General features: G+C 40.0%; 1 protein-coding gene across 6 annotated transcripts in view; it reads right to left on the reverse strand.

Moving 5' to 3' along the window:
* Positions 1-863: 863 nt before the first annotated feature.
* The window catches only part of SLC41A2 (solute carrier family 41 member 2), a 114,354-nt gene continuing 93,583 nt past the window's right edge, over positions 864-21,634 (reverse strand). For all 6 annotated transcript variants that reach the window (XM_032836514.1, XM_032836515.1, XM_032836510.1 and 3 more), the window contains one exon: positions 864-1,856. In XM_032836514.1, coding sequence (XP_032692405.1) covers positions 1,671-1,856 — 186 coding nt within the window. In that variant the 3' untranslated portion in view covers positions 864-1,670. The remainder of the gene's footprint in view (positions 1,857-21,634) is intronic.

Below are 21,634 nucleotides of genomic sequence, written 5' to 3' on the forward strand. Positions count from 1 at the left end.
AAGAATGTTCACTATTTGACATTATAACTCTCCAAAGGAGAAAGTCTATAATTAGTTCAGTTCTCTGCCTTGGAAGATTCATTATAAGGCAGAAGAGTGGAATAATTAAAGTTTTAAAATAAGCAAAAATATATAACTCTATACCACAGTCCTCTTATTTTAAAGAGTGTAAGAGGAATACGTCCCCCATTATGTTTATAAACAATATACTATTTATACGTTAACCCTAACTCACAACTTAAACCATAATGATCAACGTTAATGTACATGTTTCCCCTTACCAGTTCAATTATTAGATATCTGATGGTCTTGAGAGACTCTACTGAATTTTTTTAAATGAACAATATGTGATATAAAAATGCTGACCTACTGAATAACTAAAGCATTGGCCAAGTTTAGGAATATAGGTCAGAGTTTTAGAAAAATATATAGGAAACATAGCACTGTATATGACAGAGTAGAGATAAGCCTGTGCAAACAGGTGATATGTACAGAGGTGACCAACCACTAAGGTAACCCGCCAACTTCTCTCTTAAAACAGTAAGCCTAAACGTTCCAACAAACGTCTTCAAAAGGGCAAATGGATCACTTGCTCACTCGAAATCTTACTATAAAATCATAGTGATATTAAATGGTAGTTTTTTTCATAAGAAAAATTTACAATACAGGTAATAAATAGTAAATCCTGGAGAGTAGCAAAATTTGCAGACCAAATGATAAAAGCATATCAATAAAATGTGTTTAAGAATAATTACATAAAGTTAGTACTTCTATAGCACTATAATCTTTGCTATCAACAATCCAAGACTTTGTTCTCCATCCAACACTTCTCTCTGCCTTCTGTTCTTCTCTCTCTCTCTCTCACACACACACACACACACACACACACACACAATTTCTTACACCATCCTGTCCCTACAAATGCAGCCCAGTTTATCTTCTGGTTTTGACTATTCAGTCTTCTTAGAAAGATCAAAATTCTTTCACTGCAACAATGGTTAAATATGACCCACTGCTTTCTTTAAAGATCTCTCGAGGTCATTCTGTGTTTCAAGGCTAGCCTGCCAAGACCTTACAGAGCTGAAGTTAAATTCACACTGGCACAGGGAAAAGTAAGTTTATCTTATGCTCAGCAGAACATATTTAAGTCAGGTTGGGAGCTAATAGCTGATCATTTATCCTCAGCTAGCAGAGAGATGGGCAGAGTTAAAACTATTAAAGGCTTAGTTTTGGTCCTTTTCATTTTATAGTAGGATTTGCAGGACAACACACCTTTGAGACAAGACAGGCTGAAGTAGAACTCAGTTTCCTCAAACCTGGCATTATTAAGTTAAACAATAATAAATTACATTTCTGCTACATCAGTGATTTTTAAATTATTCACTGTAAACATCTTATATTCTTTCCTATTTAATTAATTTCAGAGCTTGAGCGTGTGTCTACATCTATGTCAAATTACCATTTATTCTATGAAAAGCAGCACAAATACTGTTCATTCTGGTTTTAACACAAATTCCTTAAAAAAATGTTAAGGCCATTTAATTGAATCAGGGCCAACTAAAGATTACCCTGGTAGAAGTCAACTACTGATTTAAGATTTTTGAAAAAGAGTCATATGTGGTTGTCTTGTGTTTTCCTTGTTGGGACTTGAGAACAGTTTGTAGGATTTATTAGTCTCCAACGTCCCCATCTCGATCTCCAATAAGCCAAAGAAAATGAAAACTTAAGGCTAAAAGAGCTGTCCCAAGCAGGTCACCCAATGCTGTCAGGTAGGGGATGGAGAAGCTATCCGGATCCTTCCCTTTCCTCCAGAAGTGATGCACCATCCAGTCAGCAATCCACAGCAAGGTAAACACCTAGAAAACACCAGAGATCATTCCTGTGGCTTGGACATTCCTGGTCCAGTAAACATAAGGCCCACTGGGTCATACGTCTATACCACAGCTTTCTGAAAGGAAGAGCATATGTCAAAGTCAAGAACCACGCTTGAAAAGAAGAAATATTTAACTGGCAGGAAACTTTCCTTCTCACAAGAAAAAAATGACATCTCCGCAATTAATAACTTTTCTTCAATTTTTCCCATATACCATGTCATTTTCTTCAAGCTTCCCCCAAATCCCAGTAAGCCTAAATTTAACAGTATTGCACAGTTGCCAAACCACTGCCTGTTTCAACTTCTCTCTGTATGATAAACCTGTGAAGAAGGAAGACATATAAGGAAGGAAATAAAAATTAAAATAAGGAATAACATTCTCCTATTATAGGTGTATCAAATGAAATGACGATGGGGAACCAACCATTCACTTACTAATTAGAAGGCCATGGGTGGCCTGTCAGGGGGAAGTGCCAGTCAATGCTAAGAACCACCACCAGAAGGGGCCAATGAGGAATGACCTGTCTCCACAGATGCTCAGATACAGACACAGCGTCCAAATATTTTAAAGGGTGATTCAAATACTAAGGTGACAGATGTTAAGTATTTTCTAGGCTATCGGGAAAATGAGACCATCAGAATGCTTTGAATTTGGGGGTCAGATATTTTTTTTCTTTGAATGTACAGAGTAGGAGGATCCTCTAATTTCTAAACTCCTTTAGTATTAAAAAGGGGTTTGGGGTTAGAGAGGTCAATGTTCCCTGGTTTTAGATAACTTGGCAGGAACAGTGGCGTGGCGGTGAGCCCTTCTCCATCACTCACTCAACAACTGCAGGCAAGTCACTTAACCTCTCAGATGCTCCTTCTCCAAGTGAACGTTAGAGATAATAATGGCACCTACTTCATGAGAATGTTGTGAGAATAACAGACCAAATCATCAGTCGCTGGCACACAATAAGCTTTCACCAGATGTCTGCTACTAGTAGATCTGAAGAGTGTCATTGCTGTGACAGTCTGTGGCCTCCCAGACAGTGGGAGCCCACCCCCAGTCCAGAGTCTACACCAAGGGGCTGTTATCTTTTGCTGTTCTGACATGTTGGCCATGGAGGTGAGGTGTCTGCCTTGAGTTCTAAACTTCTGTGTGCTATGGTTAGCTCTGACACCTTTGCCAGAGAGGAGACTGGCTTGTCTAAACAGAGAGACAGACATGTACCCATTCCATAGGAGTAAACTCTAGATGTCTTTGGACACCTGTCAGAGAGGGAAGCTGCGTCTTAAGCCCCATTTTCTTTTGCATGAGGCTGTTTCTTCTTTAGTGCTTCCCCGGCAAAGACTGTTTTGGGATCACAGAAAGTTCCATCAGGACAACCTGGGTTATATGTGGAGAAAACATGGAACATTAGGACTTGGAAAAGATAAGACATGGATTTGATTTCCATTTATCAGCTGTAGGACTTTGGGCAAGCTTCTTTCCACTCTGAGCCTAAATTTTCTCATTTGAAGAAAACCCAAAAGGACCTTGTGTCTGCCACACTGACTTTGAGATAGTTAATAACAGCCTCAGTCTGGGGTGGGGGGCAGAAAGAGAAAGGTAAGAAAGCAGCAGGAACTCAGGTTACATCATTAAAAGCATAATGTACAGACCAAGACAGAGCGCCATCCACTGGGCCCCGGGTGGGCCAGGCCACAGCTGGGCAGTGTGTTCTGCTCCAGATACCTTATTTCCATAGGAACTCGCTCCCCCTAGGCCTCCAGTGTCTAGCAAAGTGACTGGCTCCCCAAGCACACCCTTGCTATTTGACCGAATCCATGAGAATCAGTGGGACACAGAGTATCCCATGAGAACAAGAACAGTTTGTCCTGTGTAGGGAGAGTGGGAGATGTAAACTTAGGGTCATGGAGTCAGGAGATACTAGTTTATAATACGCAGCTTCAGAGGGTAGTTTTAGGCTATGGGAGAAAAGTTACCAGAAGACAGAACAGTTTCCATAAAAACAATTTGGGTTGTCTATAAACAGACCAAGTCCCGCAGTAAACTCTATATTCCTGGAATGTACGGAGGTTCAGTAAAGAAACATGCTATGAGTGAATAATGTGTACAGAAGAAAAAAGCAGTTTGTTTTTTTTTTTTAAGATTTTATTTACCCATCTGACAGACAGAGATCACAAGTAGACAGAGAGGCAGGCAGAGAGAGAGAGAGGAGGAAGCAGGCTCCCTGCCGAGCAGAGAGCCCGATGTGGGACTCGATCCCAGGACCTTAAGATCATGACCCGAGCCGAAGGCAGAGGCCCAACCCACTGAGCCACCCAGGCGCCCCGGAAACAGCAGTTTTGAAGAGAACAGGGTAGGTTATTTCTATGGGATTGGCAGGAAATAGAAATAAATCTGTATTATATGTGTATTATATATATTTATATAGGATAAGTTCACATATATTTATATACATAAATTTATGTAGTATATACTATCATACATATATGATAGGTAAACAACTTAGGAATTCCTTGTTTAACATCTGCACTGAATGGATTAGATTTGTCTAGAACAGGATTTGGCAATCTACAGCCCGTGGGCCAAATTCAACCTGCTGCCCGTTTTTATAAGTAAAATTTTATTGGAACGCCACTCTACCCATTTATTTACTTCCTGTCTATTTAGTCTATAATCCTCGCAACATTCTCATGAAATAGACACTCTTATTATCCCCAGTGTTCATCTGGAGCAATCAAGTCTGAAAGGTTAAGTGACCTGCTTGGCACTGTAATGACAGAACTATGTAGTTGTGACAAAGACCATATGGTCCACAAAACCCAAGATATTTACTCTCTGGCCCTTTGCAGAAAAGGTGTGCTGACCCCAGGAGACAAATGCTTATTCATACAGAAAGAAAGAAAATAGCATCTGTACCGCATATCCCAAAATAAATTCTAGGTAAGACTCAGGTACAAAAAAGCAATACATGGGAAGTTTTATACGACCTTGATGTGGAGAATGATTTCGTAAGTAAAATGCATAAAATATTAGTTTATATTAAAGATTTCCATGGTTGAATAAACACCATATGTAAAGTTAGAAATCATGCCCCAAGCTTGGGGGGTGGGAAAAAAGGCTCTGCGTTGTATATAACCGACAAAGAATTAGCATTTGGAATATTTAAAGAGAATATACAGAGAACTCCTACGGTTCATGAGAAAAAGGAACAACCCAATAGAATGGAAAAGGAAATTGAAAGTGTTAATAAACATATGAAAAGATGCTCTACCTCACTAATAATACAGGAATGCAAATTAAACCACATTAAACTCCATTTCATACTCATCTGAGTGGCAAAAATCAATTTTTAAGCAACAGTAATAGTGAACCTTGTTTTTCTAAAATGGCCTTTTACGGGGAGATGGCACTGTTCAAAGAGGTTCACATGAACTGATCCACTCCTCAAAATACCTTTAGAATATGCTATGGATTATGATTACCTCTTTTTGACATAAAAGGGAACGAAGGCATACGTGAAGTATAGGACGCCTGCCAGAGATCACACAGAGGGCACACAGCTCGTGGGCGGAGACAGGCTCCAACCCATTTTATAGTCTAACACTAAAGCCCACATTATTAAACACCAGTTGGTAAAAAGAACTCCGCATTGGCAACAGGAGCATAAACTAGCACAACCAGTCTGCAGACCAGCTCGGCAGTCTCTGTTAGATTTGAAGATGGGCATTTCTTCAATTCACCAATTCCACATAGAAACATGATTTAAAAAAAAAAAAAAAAACATTTATTTGTCAGAGAATGAGAGAGAGAGCGAGAGCAAGAGCATAGACAGAGACAGAGAGAGAAGCAGACTCCCGGCCAAGCAAGGAGCCCAATGCAGGACTCGATCCCAGGACTCTGGGATCATGACCTGAGCTGAAGGCAGCCGCCTAACCAACGGAGCCACCCAGGCGTCCCATGAAATACGATTTCCCCCCCCTTTTTCTTCTGCAACATGGGTAAAAGGATAAAACTGTTCATGGCTGAAGGAGACTGGCCTGGAAACTCTACTGATCCCGGTCCCATGTGGCTACCCAAGGGACTGAGAGGACCCATGTCTTGGGGGACTTGCAGAAACTCTGCTGGGAAACTCTGCAGGCACGCTCTCAGAAATGCATAAGGACATTCCTTGCACCAACGTCCTGGAAGTCTGAAGTTGGAGATAACCTCAAAAGGCTATTGACAAAGGAATGAATAAATTAACTCTTAGGTCACACAACTGAACGCTACAGAGAAGCTAAAACAAAATGAAAAAGAGCTCCATGAATCAAGAGGAGTATGTCTCAAAAGCCTAAGGTGGAAAGCAGAAAGCAGTAGGAGACTGCGTGAAGTACGATTCCAATAAGGCTTATGAATATGAAAGACAATACGATGTGTTATTTACAGATTCATTCCGTAGCAGTGCTCGAGAAACATGCTTGGCGGTGATACATACCAATTTAGATAACGGCTCGGGAGGGACTCCAATGAGACCAGGAAGTGATACGCAGGAGGCACCAGCCATATACATGATGCATTTTTATTGATCATTTTGAAGCAGCTGCTTAAATAATTTGTTAAGGGTTGATAAAGCCGGGTAGTAAATACGAGGCTATTTTATCTCCTGTAACTTCCTGCACATTAGAATTTTATAATTAAAAAAATGGGAGCAGCCAGGGCAGCGGTAAGTCACTGACCAGGGCTGCCGGAGCCACCTCTTAGAACACCTACTCAGGGGGACGCCCCAGAGAGGAAGTCGGTGTGTCCTGTCCGGTCCATGAAAGGTCCAGACTTGTTAGGACCACGTGGTGCTGGGGCTAATGCCAAAAGGGTACTTAAGTGTCTGTGTGTGGAGTAGGCCAAGGTTTAATTCTTTCATGATTCTTGCAACTGTTCTCCCCAGCTGGGAAAATAGAGACATTTTCTAGAGAAACTGAAGGGGAAAGTCACAGGACTCAAAAGTACTAGGAACTATAAAGTTTGAAGAACGAGGGTTAATTGGAAGTCTGCAGAGTCAACAACGTGATTCCTTTAGACCCTTGCTTTGTTCCAGAACAGTGGCGGGCAGGAGTGTCTCCCCCTAGAGGACATCAGATGTTCAAATTCGGAAGGCTCCCAGTTAAGGGGGGAGAGCGCTCAGTCAACAGCCTTCTCTACTCCAAGCTACCCACACTCTCCACGCCTCCGTCTCCTCCCTGTGAAACAGAGGAAATCATCCCTATCTCATAGATGACATAGTGCAGAATACTTACAACAGTACACACCACATAGAAAGAAAATAATAAATATTTGTTATGATTTTAAAAAATAGTAGCACTTGGATGGCTCAGGTCATGATCCCAGGGTCCTGGAATGGAGCCTGCATCCGCCTTGGGCTTCCTGCTCAGCAGGGAGTCTGCTTCTCCCTCTGCCCACCCCGCTGTGTGCACTAGAGTGTGCACTCTCTCTCTCAAATAAAAAAAAATAATAAATAAATAACAGGTCCTACACGAAGGAACAAGAACCTGACTTTCCCAATAGCAGCACTGGGAGACAAGGAAGCAATGCCTTCAAAATCTTCAGAGAAAGGTATTTCTAATCTCTAATCCTGTACCCAGTCAATGTTCACCCAAGTGTTGAGGATAAACGATAGCATTTTAAGACATGCATGCGCTCAGGAAGTTTTCTCTCATGCTCTCTTTCTTTGGAACTTTCTTGAAAATGTGTTGGCACAAAATGAGGGGAGAACCGAGGGAGAGAAGGAAGGGGGATGGGGAAAAAGAAGAGCCAACGGAGGAGAGCGGTGAGGGAAGGCGGCTCCGGGATGAGAGCCGTGCACTGGGCTGGGGAGCCAGAGTCTAGACGCGGCAGGCGGAGGGAGCACACTGGAAATGAGGTCTCCACGATCAAGGCCAATGGCAAATTATCTGATATAACAGTTTGGGGGGCAAAAAACTAAGTATAGATGTGTGACAGCTGTGATGGGACACTGGGGAAAAAAATTAATGACTGGTATACAGGAAACGATGCCAATGAAAAAAATAGGGCAATTATGTCCAGGAAAAAAAAAGAGAGAGAGAGATAGAGAGAGAAATTAAAAAAAAAAAAAAAAAAAGGAAATATATGTTAAAAAAAGAAAGAAAGAAAATATAATTATAATGCATGACTTGGCTCTGGGATAAATGTTACTTATAATCATAGAATATAAACAATACTTATTCATTAAATAAAAATTGAGCCTTCCTATATTAGTAGGAAGAAAGTTGGGGGAATAAGGCATGGGGTAAGATGGCCAGATCCTCATCTACTCTGACTAACAGTCCATAGATAATTTCTTAAATTAAGAAAGCAGAATTAGCAATCCAAGTACAACAGAGAGATAAAATAACAGAAGTAGCTAGAGTTGCTCTGGAGGACCAATAGTATGTAGTTTTTTACACACACACATAAAAGAACTTTTTAAAACATGTAACATATCTTTTTTCAATATGTGACACAGGAATGAGCTATGAACTCAATTTAATGTAACTGGTCTTTTAAGAAATGAACTAGAATAAAATAGAATACAATGGGTTAGAATAAAAAGTATTAGCATGCTAATAAGGGTATTTCATACAAATTTTGTTTCAGCTATAAAATTACACGTTTATATATTTTATTTATATATGTGTGCATTAGTTTCAGTATAAACATATTTCTTTTCTTTCTTGTTTTTTTTAAGAGAAGGGAAGGGGGGCGCCTGGGTGGCTCAGTGGCTTAAAGCCTCTGCCTTCGGCTCAGGTCATGATCCCAGGGTCCTGAGATCAAGCCCCGCATCGGGCTCTCTGCTCAGTGGGGAGCCTGCTTCCTCCTCTCTCTCTGCCTGCCTCTCTGCCTACTTGTGATCTGTCAAATAAATAAATAAATAATCTTTAAAAAAAAAAAAAGAGAGAAGGGAAGGAAGAAGGAGAGGGAGAGAGAGAATCTTAAGCAGGCTCCATGCCCAGTGTGGAGCCCAACACGGAGCTCACTCCATCTCACGACTCTGAGATCATGACTTGAGCCAAAATCAAGAGTCCGCTTAACTGACTGAGCCACCCAAGTACCCCCTAAACATGCATCTTACTGAGTGTTGGGGTCAAAAACATTCGAAAGCTACTGATCTAACATGAACATCTGACATGTGACGTTCCAGGGATCTCACGTAGAAATCTCTGGAAGGAGAAAGAAAACGATGTCATCTTTCTACTTGATCTCTTGATTTCTAGCAAAACACTTATCCACGATAAGCTGGAAACAAATGTGTGTTGCTGAACGGGCTCTACCGATGAATGACCTCATTTACTGTCAACAAGGGAATAAACCATCAAGCCTTCCTCACCTTCACAATGAGAAATCCATTACTTAACTCATGGGCGGGTTGCAGGAATTAAATTGTATGTATAAAGGGGTAAGCAAGCGTCTGTACACAGTCAATACTCAATAACTATTAACGCCACCCTCATTGTTCATTGGCTATTATGCTGAATCTATGATCTTTATTTAAAAGGTTGTTGGGGGATCCCTGGGTGGCTCATTTGGTTGAGCAGCTGGCTCTTGGCTTCAGTTCAGGGCATGATATCAGGATCCTGGGATGGAGCCCCACGTGGGGCCCTTTGCTCCATGGGGAGTCGGTTTGGGATTCTCCTTCTCCCTCTTCTCCTCCCCCCCACTCATGCTAGCTCTCTCTGTCTGTCTCTCTCAAATATATAAAATCTTTAAAAAACAAAGCTTATTGGAATGGAAGTGTGAACACTGGTTTCTAACACTCACTAACCAATGTGACTTTTCTCTCTGATCCTTAGTTTAGACTTTTTTTTTTTTTTTTTTTAAGATTTGACTTATTTATTTGACAGAGATCACAAGTAGGCGGAGAGGCACGCAGAGAGAGAGTGAGAGAGAGAGACAGAGGAGGAAGCAGGCTCCCCGCCAAGCAGAGAGCAAGATGTGGGCTCAATCCCAAGACCCTGGGATAATGACCTGAGCCCAAGGCAGAAGCTTTAACCCACTGAGCCACCCAGGCACCCCAGTTTAGGCTTCTTTAAAATAAATGTCTTCATAGTCTGTTCTAGCTCTGCAGTACAAAGGTAAGAAATTTGTTGTCATGAACTACACAGCAATAGCTTGCCTCACTACTCCCATCCCCTCCCACCTCCTCCATTAATTGGATTTAATTAATTGGATTTAAGTTCCCTTCCCATGCAATTTCTTTTTATAGGTATTAGGATGACTTAAAGTTCACTCAGGTTTCAATTTATTATTTTTTTTTTTACAAGTTAAGAAAGGATTTCAGTGCTTCTTTGGAACACAGTGTAATGAACTATTAAAATCACAATAAATATCACATACTTCTTAATGCAACATTTTATTTTTTAAAAAACTAGATGATTATTTAAGGAATGCATGCTTTTCACTGCAAAAACACATTGAAATCAAACCAAGGGTAGACTGTTTTTACATCATGTTTGTTTTTTATGAAATATGCATAAATTCTTTGGGTAAATATACCTTCTGAAGAGGCAACTTTGTAGCCTATTCTGCATGTTCTAGAAGTATTGCTTGGAATTTAAATAAATGTCCAAAGTACAAAAATATATATTTACTTTGGACGATATTGATTCTCTTGGCCAACTCCTTCTTTGAGCTAAAATCAACATTCCCACGTACTAGCATTCCCTCAATGCCCTGAATGCCAGTAATGGCCTTGTGTATTGTGTAAAGAAAGATGATTCTTCAGGGAAGGAAGGCTTAGAAATATGATGCAAATAAACACGAGGAATAGCAAATTAGTACGGTTCTTCCAAACCCCTAACTTACAAAGGCTTTATTTATTTCCCATATCAAAATATGCTTCCCTAATCCAGTTCCCAGACTAGAAACGCTACTCATTAAAATCCAATATATAAACGTTTGCTCAGAAGAATTTAGGATTATCAGTCAACAGGAATTCAATTTACTCCTGATATTTAAATAAAAGCAACTTTTGTTTGGTCTGAACTATTTTTGTAAGGTGGCAGGTGGAGGAAGGTGGGAAATGGATAGACCTTATTTTGAGAAGGAGCCCGTAATACTCCCAAGGAGTCCACGGCACAAAAATGGTGAAGACCTTCTATCCAAAAGAAACTTTTAGAATGTGTATCTTTAAAAGGTACATATACTAGGATAGGTAGTGTTTTACTTCTTAAACTGACTAGTGAGTGTCCTGGTGTTCACTGAATTATTCTTCTTCATACCTTGTACATGTCATTGTTCATCTACTCAACATTTAATATGATAATTAAAATTTAAAAAAAATTTTGGGGGCTGAGTGTTCATTAACCCTGGCCCATTTAATCCCACCACTGATTGCTCCCTCATCTGACCATGTCATTCTGTTCCAATCATGCAAAGAGCCAGTGATAATTAATGTCACTTAACATTAGGAAATGACAACCTGAAAATTAAAAAAAAAAGGGGGGTGGGGAAGCAAAATAAGATGTTTCTTAGACTCTAAAAAGGGGGAAACAGATAGAAATAAAACATGTAAACAGTCATAGGAAATGAATGTTTATTGATTTTTTTCCTACTGAGTTAAATTACTTTAATGCTGCTAGTATCCTCAGAATATTAAGGAAAAGATGCAGCAGGGAGAAACCAGGTTCTTAGCAACTTAGGTGCTCTTCCTTCACCCTCGGTCCAAAGCCCAGAGATTGCCCTGCTATGGTAGCATGGAGAGCTACCATCTCCCTTTCAGGTAGGAGGACTTTCTACGGGTTGCCTAGTAAAACATTACACTGAAAAAAAAAAAAAAAAGAATATTCATTCATTTAAAACCATTTGTTGTATGTCTTTCCAATATATTTATTATAAATTTGAGAAATCATCTTTTTAAAAATATTTTTTTAATAGCACACCAAAATATTTGTGGTGGTGGTCTTTGAGTGTGGGGATTATCGGCAATTTTACCACGATGAGTGTATGTTGCTTTATGATATGAAACGAAGCTCAAACTAGAACAAAAATGCCCAAGAAAACAATGACCAAAACGATGACCCCTTCTTGCCTAAGCTCAGCAGAGAAATCTGTTTTTTTCACTTTACTAGATGACATATGGTCTCAAAAAACAGATTAAAAAAGGCTAACCTGGAAATCTACAGGAACTGTGTAAGAAATATTGCTAGAACACGGAACTGCCTGGAAAACATTTTAAAGGTAAGTAAGGTTAAAAAAAAAAAGGTGCAGGTAAAATGAAAAGGGTCAGAAGTACAGTTCTGAACTTCTTTGACATGAGAAAGGTAAACCCTGAAAAGAAGACAACTCATTTTAATGGGAGGAAATAAAAGGAAGAGGCAAAGAAATGACAGAGATTTGAAAATCAATCTTTTCTTGATACAGAAGGGTCTCTTTAAGTTATTGGTTAGAGACAGAATATGGAGAAAGGCAGGGAATTAGAGTCGGGAGTACAAAAGGAAGGAACATGCATAATTAATCTAATTCACCTCTTAAAAAAAGCAGCCATGACAAGTGACAAGCATGGAAACCCAGACATAATCCACTTGGACTTCCGTAAGGTTAGAGAGACAGTATCACATAGAGATTCATAAACATAATTACTGCTGCTGTTGAAATCCTAGCACACTGAGAACTCTATGTTAAGAGCCGAGAATAAAAGGATATTGATTTGGCAGGGATCACAGAGAAAAACATCTACATTAGTTTTGGTTACTTGGCATATCCGTAGCTGTAAAAACATAAACACTCCTATAAATGAACTGAGACCCACATAAAGAAGAGAGTTTGCAATTAAGAAGAATGACACATGATTTCTTTTGAGACTAAATTTTAAAAAAACATGTGAAGGCTCAAAAGAAAACAGTTGCATAAGAATAGAAATATACATCAGTGGAATGGAGTAAAATTTAGAAACAGACCCACATATACATAAACTGATTTTGACAAAGACATGAAGGTCATTCAAGGCGGGTAAGGATAGTTTTCCCAATAAATGGTGCTGGAACAGCCGGGTATTCATAAGGAAAAATATGAACCTTAATCTGTCATTCACAAAAATTAATTCAAAATGGATCAGAGACAACAAAAAGAGCTAAGACCATAAATTTCTGGAACAGGAGAAACCCTTCATAAGCTAGGCATAGGCAATGGTTTCTTAGGACAAAGAAAAGCACTAGTCATAATGAAAAAAAAAATGATAAGCTGACTTTATTAAAATTGAAACCTCTGCTGTTAAAATACATGGTTAAGAAAATGAAGAAGCAATGTATAGACTGATAATATCTTCAAATCATGTATATTAACAAAGGACTTGTACCAAGAATATATAAAGAACTCTTACAACTCTGTAAGCCAGCCCACCTTTAAAAACAGACAAGACTTGAACTGGATCATTTTCTTGCACCATACAGAAAAATAAACTCAAAATGGATGAAAGACCTCAATGTGAGATAGGAATCCATCAAAATCCCAGAGGAGAACACAGGCAGCAACCTCTTTGACCCTGGCCACAACTTCTTGCTAGACATGTCTCCAGAGGCAAGAGAAACAAAAGCAAAAATGAACTATTGAGACTTCATCAAGATTAAAAGCTTCTGCATAGCAAAGAGAACAGTCAACAAAACCAAAAGGCAACCTATGGAATGGGGGAAGATATTTCCAAATGTCTTATCTGATCCAGGGGTGTATCCAAAAATCTATAAAGAACAAACTCAACACTCAAAAAACAAAAAAATCCAGTCAGGAAATGGGCAGAAGACATAAATAGACATTTCTTCAAAGAAGACATACAAATGGCCAACAGACAATTGAAAAATTGCTCAACGTCTTTCAGCATCAGGGAAATACAAATCAAAACCACAATGAGATACTACCTCACACCCGTCGGAATGGCTAAAATTAACAAGTCAGAAAATGACAGATGTCGGTGAGGATGTGCAGAAAGGGGAACTCTCCTACACTGTTGATGGGAATGCAAGCTGGTGCAGCCACTCTGGAAACAGTATGGAGGTTCCTCAAAAAGTTAAAAATAGAGCTACCCTATGACCCAGCAACTGTACTACCGGGTATTTATCCACAAGATACAAACATAGTAATTTGAAGGGACACCTGCACGCAATATTTATAGCAGCCATGTCCAAAACAGCCAAACTATGGAAAGAGCCCAGATGTGTACTGACAGATGAATGGATAAAGAAGATATGTGGGGTGTGTGTGTGTGTGTGTGTGTGTGTGTGTAATGGACCACTACTTAGCCAAGAAAAAGAACGAAACCTTGCCATTTGCAACAATGTGGATGGAACTACAGGGTATTATGCTAAGCAAAATGAGTCAGCCAGAGAAAGACAAATACCATATGATTTTGCTCATATGTGGAATTTAAGAAACAAAACAGAGGAAGGGAAGGAAAAATAAAATAAGATGAAAACTGAGAGGGAGGCAAACCATACAAGATGCTGAACTCTAGGAAACAAAGTGAGGGTCGCTGGAGGGGAGGTGGGTGGGGGGATGGGGTAATTGGGGGGTAGGCCTTAAGGAGAACGCTTGATGGAATGAGTACTGCATGTTACATGCAACGGATGAATCACTAAATTCTACCTCTGAAACTAATTTTTTAAAATAATAAATTAAAAAAATATATAGAAGGACTCTAAAGAGTTTTCTTTGCAGCAATAGCCTATAGCAAACTACAGCCTACAGGCCAAATCTGGCCTGCCACCTGTATGGCCCATAGGCTAAGAATGGTTTTGATATTTTTAAATGGTTGAAAATAATTAAAGGGAGAATAGTATTTTGTGACACACAAACATTATAAGAAATTTAATCTCCAGTGTCCATAGCAAAGCCTTGCTGGGACCCGGCCATGTGATTTGTATTTATTTATTTATTAACATTTATTTACACAGTGTCTATGCTGTGTTGTCACAGCAGCGTTGAGTACTTGTGACAGAGACCATGTTGACTATCTGGCCTTTTCCAGAAAACGTTTGCTGATCCCTGCCCTAGAGCATAGGACCGCTTTCTGTCATTCTCTACTAATAAATAATGAGATTACCAGGTTAAATTCTCAGTCCTTTTACTTATCTTGTGATGGAGTAGAGAGAAAAAGACTTTGGAGTAGTACAGATCTAAGTTCAAGCTTTAGCTATTACTTAACTGCTTCTGTGACTTCCAGTAAATTTTTTAAGCTTTCAGTCTCTAAGATTTGTCACGTGGAAAGTAGGGAAGACTATGCACATTTCAGAGGACTGCTAAAAGGATTACGTGAAATAAGGATAAAATGTCTGGCAGCTAACAGGCACTTAATAAATATTAGTTCTTATTCTTCTTGTAAGTAAGGTATCCAAGAACAGTGGCTCATCAAATCCGGGTGAGAAGAGAACGTTCCCGATTACTCAACAAACGGTTTTTGAATTCGAAGCCACAAGCTATTGTTCGTTACTTTGCCTCAGTTATTATTCTGACACAAGGTAGTTATCAAACTTCATTTACTTTTGTTATTGTTGTTCTTTGTGCCTTTATCTGTATTTAGTGTAAATGTAACAATATGTTATGTATCTCTTTGGGTCTGGCTTCTTCTGCTCAGACAATGAGGAACTGTGTCAGTATTTGCCCAGATATTCAAAGTACACTCAGCACATCTTAAATCCAATTTAACAAATATTTATTTATACCTAACACAGAAAATACTGTGATAAGCTTCATTAAGAAAAGAATACAACACAGTTATTGCTTTCAATGAGATCAGAATCTGCGTGAAGATACATGACTGAAATGCCTAAAATAATCGGAGAATACTATAAAGCTGGATACTTCTTTGAGAATTATTTACTCGAACAGGCAGGGGCTGATGCTGAGTCTACAATGATGAATGACATCATCCCTGGTCTTTCTGTCTACATTCAAGCACAATCTTGTCTGAAAGAAATGCCCATTATTGAACTAAAAATAAAACCAAACATAATATAGACTCAACCAGAAAACAAAACCAAACATAATAAGACTCAACTAGAAAATCCCTTGGAAAAAAAGGTGGAAGGGACCTTAGCAGAGCTGGACAGTAATACCAGTCAAGAACCTAAAACAGGTTCTGCAGAGAAACTCCAGAAACAGATGATTCACGGAAAACTGATTATCAACACAAGATTCTCAGAACAGAGGTGACCATACAAAGTAGACAGCTTCCACACAAGACTATCAAAATAACAGTTGCAGTGATAGCTAACGGAATGGTTTTAGACTTTCTTGGGGCCAACCAAAACCACTACTAACACTCATGTTACTTATACCTGACCAACATTACAGATGAAATAAAGCAATCTCTATCTGAGCTGAAGAAAAGGCAATCTAAGGGCCCCTGGGTGGTTCAGTGGGTAAAGCCTCTGCCTTCGGCTCCTGGGATCAAGCCCCGCATCGGGCTCTCTGCTCAGTGGGGAGCCTGCTTCCCTCTCTCTGCCTGCCTCTCTGCCTACTTGTGATCTCTGTCAAATAAGTAAATAAAATCTTTAAAAAAAAAAAAAAGAAAGAAAAGGCAATCTGGCTACCTAAGGAATGCTTATGACTTCTTATCGGGGTCACATCTGAAAAATCTTAGGTTATGCTAGTGACCTATACTGGAGTCCCTTCTTCTAATACTTCTCATCATCTTCATTTGCCTCACAGTCCTTTGATGTTTATTGTCAAGCGCCTCAAATTCTTTGACAGCCACTGTGCTGGCAGATGTTTCAGCCAATGACTCAAAGTAAAAAAAAAATGACATCAGATCTTCACAAATGAAACCTCATCTTCCAGAAGAACCAGCAACATAGGTGAAGGTTTGCGCAATCCCTAATGATCTCCTGCAGCTTCGACTGAGTGGAGAACAAAAACAGAGACTGGGGATTTAGAAAGTTTGCACACTCTCAGGAAATCGCTGATGATTCTTTAGCCATGTAACCAAGAGCCATCAGAACTGGTTTTGAATCCATTCAGTCAACAAACAACTTACATTACTGAACACACTTTAAAAGCCAGCCTGTCAATGACCGTCCTTACTTCTGAAGCAGCCAATGAGGAACAAATTCAGTCCAAGACATATACGGCTTGGGGACAAACCAAACAACATTAGTCACACCCAAGTAACCATACTTGCAGAGATGGCGTCAACCCACTCGTGCCTTTGAACATCTGCCAATCCCTTAGCTCCACAGTTCCCCTAAACTCCTATGTAAGATCGGTAGTTTGCCGGGCTGGAGAGATCTGCCTGATCCCAGCATAGCTCCCTTACAACAGTGAACAATAAATTCCATTCTGTCTTCTTTTTTTTTTTTTTTTAGATACCCAATGATGGTTTCATCCTCCTCTGACTTCCTTTAAATTTTTTTTATTCCTTTTATTTATTTATTTCTAACTATTTTATTTACTTATTTGCGTGAGAGGAAGAGGAGAAAGCAGAAGCAAAGGGAGCAGCAGGCAGAGCGAGAGAGAGAGAGAAGCAGGCTCCCCACTGAGCAGGGAGCCCGATGTGGGGCTCGATCCCAGGACCCCAGGATCATGACCTGAGCCGAAGGCAGACACTTAACCAACTGAGCCACCCAGGCGCCCCAACATTCCTTTTAATAATACAACTAGAACTAACATGGACATTTAGCTTCAAAATTTAAAAAAGTGGTGTATGGTCCTAAATATTTTTTAAAATAAGCCAAAAATGTTTAATTACAAAATCAATCAGGTCAGTATTTCTGTGGTGAATATTCTGGGATCACGACCAAAAAAGACTGTATTCTGGCAGATTTCTTGAGTAATGGTTTTTACGTTTTCCAATTAAGTGCTTTCACGGGGCTGTGTTATAAGATTTTTGTTGGTGATGTGAGAAGTCCTCTAAGTCATGTCTGCGATCTCAGCAGGATTCAGAGCACGGCTGGTTACATCCGAACCAGAACACTAGAAAAAGATGGCTCAGCTCCTCTGGCCCTACCTTCATCTTCATCAGGGTCGACAAGCCTGAAAAGAGTTCCCTTCCTCAATGCCGTGCTACCCAGGGATCCGGCATGCTATGCCTCCAGTGAGGCAGACAATCATTTCATCTTCCATGCCTGACTGGCTTGTAGCCCCAGCATACTTGTCTAGAGAATTAATCATAAATATGGATTTAGGGAGGCGTCTCCATTTCCAGAACCTACCACCTAAGCTACAGTAACATCCCCACACTATCATATCACAAAAAAACAATCACAAGGTTAAAAAAGAATCTCAAGAATTCACCTGTTTCAGGATGCCTGGGTGGCTCAGTTGGTTAAAGCCTCTGTCTTCAGCTCAGGTCATGATCTCAGGGTCCCGGGATGGGGTCCTGCATCTAGCTCTCTGCTCAGAGGGGAGCCTGCTTCCCCCTCTCTCTCTGCCTGCCTCTCTGCCTACTTGTGATCTCTGTCTGTCAAATAAATAAATAAAATCTTTAAAAAAATTCACCTGTTTCAACTGCCTACGTTAAGGTAACCATATTCATCAAATCCCAAAGCTAAAGTAGACATTTTTATAACGACAGAGAAAAAAATTCTTGGAAAGTTGATCTTCCCCCTCACATTTCCTCTGTCATTCTCTTCAGGCTTTCCTTTCAGCCCAAATTGACAGAAACCAATTAAGAGACAGAGGCAGACTAGTAACACAGAAAGAAAGAAGATCCTTACTTTCCATTTGAAATCTGGTGAATTTAAATCTTGAGGAGAGACAAAAGAATGTGAATGAGGTCAGTCAACCTGTTAAAATCCCCTGGTTGGGGCTCCTGGGTGACTCACTCAGTTAAGCATCTGACTCTTGGTCTCAGCTCAGCTCTTAATCTCAGAGTCATGAGTTCAAGTCCCACACTGGGCTCCACACTGGGCATGAAGCCTCCTTAAAAAAAATAAATAAATAAATAAGAGACGCCTGGGTGGCTCAGTCAGTTAAGCGTCTGCCTTCGGCTCAGGTCATGATCCCAGGGTTCTGGGATGGAGTCCCATGTCGGGCTCGCTGCTCAACAGGAAGCCTCCTTCTCCCTTCCCCTGCTTATGCTCTCTTCTCTCTCTCAGACAAATAAATAAAATCCTAAATAAAAGTAAAATAAAATAAAATAGATGGCCCTTCTTTTCACCCCAATGTTCATAACAGCTATGGCCACAGTCACCAAACTATGGAACGAACCAAGATGCCCTTCAACAGACAAATGGATAAAGAAGATGTGGGCCACATACACAATGGAGTATTATGCCTCCATCAGAAAGGATGAATTCCCAGCTTTGGTATCAACAGGGACAAGACTGGAGGAGGTTATGCTGAGTGAAATAAGTCAAGCAGAGAGAGTCCATTATCATATGGTTTTGCTTATTTGTGGAGCATAAGGAATAACATGGAGGACATGGGGAGATGGAAAGAAGGGAGTTGGGGGAAATCGGAGGGGGGAGACAAACCATGAGAGACTGTGGACTCTGAGAAACAAACTGAGGGTTTTGGAGGGGGAGGAGGATGGAGGGTTGGGTAAGCCTGGTGGTGGGTATTAAGGAGGCCATGTACTGCATGGAGCACTGGGTGTGGTGCATAAACAATGAATCTTGGAACACTGAAAAAAAATTAAATTAAATTAAAAAATAATAAAATAAAACCCATGGTTGCTTAGCTCTTTCCTTTGAAATGCCATCTGGGAATAGGAGTTGAGTTAGTGCAGTAATAAAAACATATATGAGCATACCAAGTAATGAGGCCTACTGTGTGCCACACATTTAAACATCATTGCTGCTGTGCAAAGAGGAATCATTATCCTCATTTTACAGGCAAGAACAATAAGACCCCCAAGGAATGAAGTAACTTGCCTAAGACTAAGCCAGTGAACTCTCAGGGAGGGGCTGGTTATCCCAGGATTCTGGTTAGGTTGTGCTGCCACCATTCGTACTGAGAAGAATGACTCTAAGGAATTAGTGGGCACTGGAATCACAGCAGGGACTCTGAATGCTAGATTCCATAGGTACTGATTCCCTGAGAGACTCATTGCTCCAATAATCCACAGCTGCTGAACAGGATGATATTAAAATAGCGAGACAGTAATGGCACCTTAACATGGATAACCTCATTTCATCCTTAAAACCACCCACACCGGGGCGCGTGGGTGGCTCAGTGGGTTACAGCCTCTGCCTTCGGCTCAGGTCATGATCTCAGGGTCCTGGAATCGAGCCCCACATCGGGCTCTCTGTGTGGCGGGGAGCCTGCTTCCCCCTCTCTCTCTGCCTGCGTCTCTGCCTACTTGTGATCTCTCTCTGTCAAATAAATAAATAAAATCTTTAAAACAAAAACAGCAATAAAAACAAAAACCACCCACATGGTGGGTCTGTTCTCAGTTGATTTTTACAGATGAGAAAACACAATCCCTGAGAAGTCACCTTGCTGAAGTGGACACAGGCGTAAGTGGTAGAAACCAGAGCCCAGAACCCTAACTTTACATACTATAAACTCTACCGCATCAGATGATTGTGTCAGATCCCTCAAGTTTGTTGCCAGTGGAGCTAATTTTGAAAATCATCATTTTCTAAAACCCAATAAGCTCTTCAGTCTAGTCTTCAAGATCCTTCATGATCTTGCCACAATCTGTAATTTTCAACCTCATTTTCTGGAAATTTTCTTACTCTTTTCTGTAAATACCCCGAGTTTGCTACTTCCTTTTGCTGAAATGGTATTTTCTAGGGATCTACAAAACAAAATTTTATCCATTCTACATCTTCCTCCCCGCATAGGAAAAAACTCTCCCAGTGCTGAAATTCCATAGCACTTTGTCCTTCTCTCAGGACACTCAGGACATATCTGTGTTCTTGACTGGATTCTTACTTGACTTCAAAAGACACAGATTCTGGGTAAACTCTGCGGAATGAATGCCCTTCTGAGGCAAAATGCCTGTCTGGAAGAAATAAGAAGATCTAATGAAACCAGAAAAAAGAGACACTTTTAAGTCTTCAGAAATTGCCATCCTAAGAACTATGACCCTCTAAGAGCACAGCAAAGTGTTAAACTTATTCTTGTAAAACACTGTGGTTAGGATAGTAGACTCTAGACCCCATCTTGCTGTGTGGACTTGGACAAGTCGCTCAACTTCTCTCTACGTCAACTGCCTCACCTGAGAATGGGAATAATGTAACTTAGCTCATGGAATTGTGCTGAGTACTCAGTGAGTTCATATACGTGAAGTGCCTACCAGTGAAATGGCTCATAATAAAAATAAATGTAATACAAATACTTGCTTTTACTGTTTTTAAAACTTTGATATATATTGGCTGAGATGACCAAACTTCAAGAAGGGGAAGGGAACTGTCAGAGATGGAAGGCGTTCAGAATGAACAACTTAGATGATAAGACCAGTACTCTTTTTCTCCCAAAAGATTAAGAGGAGATGTGACTGAACATTATAATATGACTCAAATTATGGCATAAAGAGTTGAACACAGACTTCAGGGTAAAAACAGATCCATTACAAATTAGCTGTTTGAAAAAAAAAAAAAATTAGCTATTTGGATATGGAATACAATTTTGCAGGAGAACATGTTCTGTATTGCCTGGGTTTCTGGCCAAGCCATAAAAAGCCAATTTAACTTAGTATTACTTTAGTAGTAATCATCAATTCTCATATTAATAGAAGTTGCAGTTACCAGCTCACTTTAACAGTAGCATATATATTCCTCAGTGTGTTCAACAATGCTTTGTAACAAATCATCTTTAGTGTAGAAATAGGAATTCACAAAATCAAACATCATGAATGCAGGAGGGGG

The sequence above is a fragment of the Lontra canadensis genome, unplaced genomic scaffold, assembly GCF_010015895.1.
Source record: "Lontra canadensis isolate GAN:19392208 unplaced genomic scaffold, GSC_riverotter_1.0 scaffold93, whole genome shotgun sequence".
Taxonomy (NCBI): Eukaryota; Metazoa; Chordata; class Mammalia; order Carnivora; family Mustelidae; genus Lontra; species Lontra canadensis.